Source organism: Dryobates pubescens, chromosome 27 (assembly GCF_014839835.1).
Source record: "Dryobates pubescens isolate bDryPub1 chromosome 27, bDryPub1.pri, whole genome shotgun sequence".
Taxonomy (NCBI): Eukaryota; Metazoa; Chordata; class Aves; order Piciformes; family Picidae; genus Dryobates; species Dryobates pubescens.
Window position 1 is genome coordinate 12299804 of NC_071638.1, and position 6295 is coordinate 12306098.

Here is a 6295-nt window from a genome sequence, read left to right on the forward strand (position 1 = left end):
TCAAGAATAGATTCACTGGCAATCTGCCGCTCATCTACATGATGCAGTGTTGTTCCTTCTGCTGCTACACAGATTGAGGAGCACCAGTCAGCTCACTTGTTTGCAGTGGCTGTAGGGCCAGTTGAGTTTATGGAGAAATCCCTGAGATTGCATCTGGCATCCAGCCCCTTTTGAGTAAGGAGGAAAACTTAACACAGTAAGGTAAGTTGTGAATTTCTTGGCCTACAAAGCTCTCCCAGTGTTTGTATCTTTCACATTAATGGACAAAATAATCTTGTAGAAGTCACTATCTATTGTGCTGTGCTTTGCTTAAAACAGAAGAGCTCAAACTAAAAGCATCTGTAGGTAAATCAAGTCTCTTTTCCTGGGGGAATGGGGGAGGCATTGAAATCAAAAGCCCTCATTACCTTACTTAGTGTCTTTCAGATGTTTATAAAATTATATCCATGCTTTGGAGAGTCTAATCAGAGGAGGAGGAGAGGGGAAACTGGTAGCAGTGTGTGGGTTTGCCTTCTAACAAGGGGCTGTGGAACTGTTAACAGATGATACCACTATGAGACACACCAAGCTGGCAGCACTTGTCTCACTTGGCTGCTGGTTGATCACAGTCCTGTGGTTCCAGACTGGTATACCACTTTGGTATTTTCTCCCAGTTTGTACTTTAACATCCATCCATAGGAGTAGTGGCAAGCATCTCTACTCAAAAAGGACTTAAAAATCACTGTCTGTGGGGCTGGATGCTCCTGGGAATTTGGACGTGGAAAACCTCTACATCAGTACTAGCTTTAAGAAAGTGAAGTTGGACCTTCCCTGGAAAAAAAGAAACAGAACCATTGTCACCCTGGCATCCCATAAGAGCCTGCCTGTGCTGTAACTGGAGGCTCCTGCAGCCTGAAGAATGGATTCAGTTGTGATTACTCCACTTCTTCCTCATCCAGTGAAATCACAGCCTTCTCCTGTAACACACAAAGAAAACCCACAATTAAAAAAGCACTGAGGACCTCATTCTAGTTTCAGCTCTGCTGAGGTCAATCAGCAGGTTTGCCAGTTTTTGACCTTCCATGCAACCTAGACCAGTGGACACAGCCTCTACAGCTGCTGAATGTTTCCATTCTGTGTGATCTCCAGTGCAAGTGCTTTTGAGCAAGTCCATGTGAATGAGCTATGAAGGGCAACAGCTCAGCACCACTGCTAGCCAAAGAGCACCTTGCACAACAGCTCAGCACCACTGCTAGCCAAAGAGCACCTTGCACAACAGCTCAGCACCACTGCTGGCCAAAGAGCACCTTGCACAACAGCTCAGCACTACTGCTGGCCAAAGAGCACCTTGCACAACAGCTCAGCACCACTGCTGGCCAAAGAGCACCTTGCACAACAGCTCAGCACCACTGCTGGCCAAAGAGCACCTCGTACAACTGACTTTAAAAGAGATATGAAGATCAAGATATGGCTTTCTGTGCAGGGAAGGTTGGAAGCAAATCACACCATAAGGGCAGACTGTATGAACTGGTGAACTCCTGTGCTGTCCCCAGGATCTGCCAACAGCACACCTCTAGGGAGAAGTACAGGATTAGGGCAAGCATGAAGTTTCCTGTTTTTTCTCCCAGTCCTCAGCTATTTGTGGTAGAGAGACTGGGTCAGGAGTGGTGCTTTCTACTTAATTAATGGTGTTTCAGACTCCAGGAATGTCTCCTATTGATTTTTGGACCGGTGCAAATAAAAAACCTTGCAGCATAGAAGATGCCTTGTAGCAAGTACTTCCCCAGCTGGAGTACACACTGTGTTAAAGAACCTGCAGTTTGGGTTGGTTTGCATCTGGCCCGTGTCAGCTCTGTAAAAGTGCTCTGCTTCAAGATGCTTTAGGCTGTGCACAAGTCAAGGGAGGCAAAATGCATACCCAGCCACCCTGGTCCTGAATCCACGGCTTGAAGTGTTCTCTGAGGTACTTTGATCCAAAGCCCAAGACCAGGTTCATGGGATGGTTGTCAACAGCATTCAATCTGGTGGCAACTTCCATTGTATAGGCAATTCTCAAGCGCTGCGCTTGGCCTGCTGTTACTCCTGGTGAATTTGCTGGGACAACTCTCAGGAACCGATCAGTGATCTTCTTGAAGAAGTTGTAGGACAGTGTGTCTTGAAAACACTGATAGAAACCTCCATTTCTTTTCATCTGAAAATGAGTGTAAGGATTGTTTAAACTGAGGCACTTGGTTGGAACTGCTTTTCCCACCCCACTGGGAAAGCTGAACATTTCTAGGTAGTACACAAAATACAGTCTAGCCACAGTGCTGAATGCAAGAGACAGCCACACCATTCCTTCAGGCTCTGCAGGTGGACCCATAATTCTTTGTGTTTGAATAAGAGAAGCAGAGAGAGAGACAGCAAAACAAGTGTGACACTGATCTTGAGACCTGCAGGGGAGGAGCCAGGGGAATACAGGAGGAGTTGGGAGGATGAACTGAAAGGCCAAGGTTGTAAGAAGCATAGCAACAGCTGCCATGCTAAGCTCCAATTGCTCAGGCATGGCTTCTTCCTGTATCTGGGCATGTCCTTCATGTAGGAGTATGCCTCTGTAAAGCAGAAGGGGCAGCTGAAGAAGTGAGTAAAGGGAACCAGTGCCTATCCTTCTAATAGAGAAAACACCTACTCCTGCTCAAGGACATGTAGGGGGTGCTTCTATAGCTTTTGGGCAGGGCTTTCAAAATGCACTCAGAAAATATATTCCCCTCTCCCTGCAGCAAGTCTCAAAGCTGTAAAGTTTCCCTCCCTCCACTGGGAACAGCTTGTATGTCAAATTTAATGTGAGCACAGGAGTTTCTCTGAGTTGGTCAAGTGCTCAGCATCCCCTGAAACTCAACAGGAGTGATGTGATTCTGCTTTGAGACACACAACCTTTTTACTGCCTTCCTCCCTCAACCCCACAGAGATCTCTGCTAGTCCTTTGCTCTGAAGAAAGATACCAGGATGAATGGCAAAGGTTTCAGAAAGTGCCAGATGCAGAAAGGGAAGTTGAGGATAGAGACTGTGTGCTAGGTTACAGAAGCCTCACTCCAGTGTCACCTTTCATGATCTAGCCTGGGTAGGCAGTTACCTCTTCTTCCAGCTGGTCCCCTTTTTGTCTTAACAGTGAAACTATTGATCGTATTAGAACTTCATCTGTCAAAGGAAAGAGTGACATAAGTCTCGCAGCCTTCTAGTAAGATCCAGATAGCAAACTATGGCAAAAGCCTTTGTGTCATTTGATCACCATAACACCTGCTAGTTGGCAGCACATTCACAATTGTGTATCCAGGCTCTAAGCTCACTGTTGTAGTCTGCATGGACTAAGATGTGCTGTTTCTCTGTCTGCCCAATGGATGCTCCAGTTAAGAATCTGGGAAAGAGCAGGGGCTTTCACATCCCACTGCCAGCACTTTGGACTTTGAGGTGTGCCTGATAACAAGCCAGAACAAAAAAGCAGCCTAGCTTTTTTTAACTTATCATTAGGGGGAGGAAATCCCCTCATTAGGACAAACTCTGGGTTTGCAACTCTGCCAGGGTCCCTCTTGTAGCCAGAAATCTCTGGAAAGCTTCTGTTAAAACTACATCTCTGCAGGCATCATAGTACATAAGCAGTTCAAACTTCTCACAAAGATTTAGGCAGAGGTTCTTCAATACTCGGGTGGTGAGACTCTAGAATAGGCTGCCCAGGGAGGTTATGGATGCCTCCTCCCTGGGGGTGCTGAAGGATAGGCTGGAGGAGGCCTTGAGCAGCTGAATCTAGTTGAGAGGCATCCCTAGGTGGGGGGGATTGGAGCAGATGAGCTCTAAGGCCCCTTCCAACCTAAACCATTCCTTGGAATTGTTGAGCAGTGTTGTTCCATCACCAAACAGGGATTGACCAAGACATTTGTGCCCCAATGACTGGCCTTTGGCCTTGAAGCACTGGTGTCTCACTCTGCCCCCAGCCCTGCCACTCCTACCACTGCTCTTGTCACCTCACATCACTGTCTCCATCCTCCTTTTATGATGTGATGCCTCTCTGACTTTTTAAGGATACTCCCTCTAATTGCAGGAGCAGGCAGGGCTCATTAGAGAACTGCAAGAGCAGTCCCTGAAATGTGGGCGACAGAGGAAGAACCAGCAGGGCAAACTTCCCCCTTCACAGCATGTTATTGCAGAAGTCTTAAGAGCTTTGGCATGTCAAGAGAAAATACTGCAGTGTGCAGTCCCAGCCTGGCATGCTGCCCATGAGTAGGAATGCTTCCTCCTTACTGTGTTTCTTAGCCTCACTTCCAGCAGTAGATTCACCTTTGTCTTCCTGCAGAGGTGCACCTTGGTACTCGGCCACAGGAAATTGCCAGGATCTGGGGGCAACAGTAACAAGCTTGGCGAGTTTGTCTGCAATGTGACCCACGTCTGCTGGTTCACCTGGTTGGGAAGGAGGGTGGGAAATAAAGAAGGCAATTAATCTTTCCAGGAAATAATTCAGTGATTGACTCATTTGAAAGCGACCAGAGGGTACCAGGAGATCCATTTCTCCTTGCTGGAGCCTTACTCTTGCTTGAGGTGAGGTGAGATCTGAGCAACAGCTAAACCATACAGCACCAAGTGCAAGTGTTGCTCACCAGGGTACATCCTTGCAATCTAGAAGCACACCATATATTAAGAAACATGCAAGTACTGCTTTATAGGACTGTGGATCTTAGTTGCATTGCCCATGACTAGTTCACCTCTAGGTGCAGATTCAGAAAAGATGGGTATCTGAAAGCTCTTTCCTCCTTTTCCTTCTCCTGTCCTTGACACTGTTGTATTAAATGGACATGAACACTGGGAATACTCAGCAACTAGACTGGCTTTATCCACCTCATATACTGACTCAGGACCCTCAGCAGCTGAAGGCATTGCTCATTGAGGGGACTCCAAGAGACTGCTGTAGGAAGAAGAGCAGAAGGAGCTCTTGCAAGGCTTTTTTCATCAGAAAGGTGCTCATCCTTACTATTTGCCTCACATAGCTTGGAATGCAAGCCTCAAATCTCTCCACCACCACTGCCAAGCAGCAGCTCCTGTGTGACCAGCAGCTGCCTGACCCACGCCGTGTAAAATTCACAAGCAGAATTTGTTGTGAGAACAGTAAGGGTTAATGCAGCCAATAAAAACTGCATTGCAAGGCTGGTGAACCAGCTGCATGGCCTTGTCTGCCTGTATAGCCTGTCAGGGAGCTGCTGATCTTCTAGGAAGGAGATTGGGCTCTTGCTGTCTTTGGAAACCTAAGATTAGGCAACTGGTTTTAAATTGAACAAGTCTTCAGCTTAGGTGGGGAATCCTTAAAAGCACCCCCAATTTTTCTGGAATGGCCTGGCCAGCCTTGCAGCGCAGCTGCCAGCAGTGTGGATAACAATACTAATAAATAATAAGAAGAAAAATCAAAATAACAAAATCAGCAGTGTTTTGTGCAGTTATTCCACCATATGCTGGCAAACAGCAATGCCACTCACAAGCATGAATCCTGTGCGTGGAAGTACTACTGAAGATCTGGCCACCTGCCCTCCTTGTTGGGAATCGGTAGAGCTAACAAGAGGTAAGCAAACAGTGAAAGAAATCCCCTTCCTCATCCTGCCTTTCCCCAGGCAGCCAGCCATTTCAGCTATCTAGAGAGATATTTAAAGGTGAAGCAGAAGGAAAGAACTAAGACATACTTGACTGATCCTGAAAATTCCCTTGTAAAATGATGTCAGAAGGGCAGGGAGCTGCTGTGTAACTGCCCTGCAATTTCACCTTTCCTTTGCTGGGGAGAGGAGGTAGATGATGCCCTGGAAAGTAGCTGGGTTCTGCTTGCCTGGGACGTGTCCCATAACCCTGACTCTGGAATTCTAGTACTGGTTCATCTTTATCCCTTTGGTGGTTGCTTGTTACTCCTCTCCCAGCTAAGGATGATGATTTCTGCACATTAGCTTCATTTTTCAAGAGTTTCCAGTATTTGCTGGCAGGCAGCCGCCGCCGGGCGTAGGCCATGAGGATCTTGTACTCTATGCTGTCTCGCTCATCATCTTCCAGGAGTATGCCTTCTGTCCTGACATCATTTGGCAAAGACATCTTGGTTCCTGCAAGAATCATAGAAACAGAGAATGGCTCAGGTTAGAAGGGACCTCAGAGCTCATCTACTCCAACCTCACCTCCATGCCCAGGGACACCTCTCAACCAGACTCAGCTGCTCAAGGCCTCTTCCAACCTGGCCTTCAATAACCCCAGGCAAGAGGCAGTCACAGCCTCCCTGGGCAGCCTGTTCCAGAGTCTCACCACCCTCACACTGAAG

The 6295-nt window shown here is 47.3% G+C and overlaps 1 protein-coding gene across 1 annotated transcript; it reads right to left on the minus strand.

The window, feature by feature from the left end:
* Positions 1-914: 914 nt before the first annotated feature.
* Positions 915-6075, minus strand: BCL2L14 (BCL2 like 14). The gene is made up of 6 exons (XM_054173790.1): positions 5860-6075; positions 5478-5550; positions 4255-4410; positions 3092-3156; positions 1898-2170; positions 915-956 (listed from the first exon to the last, which is right to left on the minus strand). The coding sequence occupies exons 1-6, from the start codon at positions 6073-6075 to the stop codon at positions 915-917; spliced, it is 825 nt and encodes a 274-aa protein (XP_054029765.1).
* Positions 6076-6295: the final 220 nt, after the last annotated feature.

Bases quoted from the DNA above. Each gene is read 5' to 3' on its own strand.
- BCL2L14 (XM_054173790.1), bottom strand. From the start codon at position 6,075: ATGTCTTTGCCAAATGATGTCAGGACAGAAGGCATACTCCTGGAAGAT. The intron at 5,551-5,859 runs GTACTAGAATTC...ACCTCTTGTTAG, and splicing joins AAAGGGATAAAGATGAACCA to CTCTACCGATTCCCAACAAG. The intron at 2,171-3,091 runs GTAACTGCCTAC...ACTCATTTTCAG, and splicing joins GGGACCAGCTGGAAGAAGAG to ATGAAAAGAAATGGAGGTTT.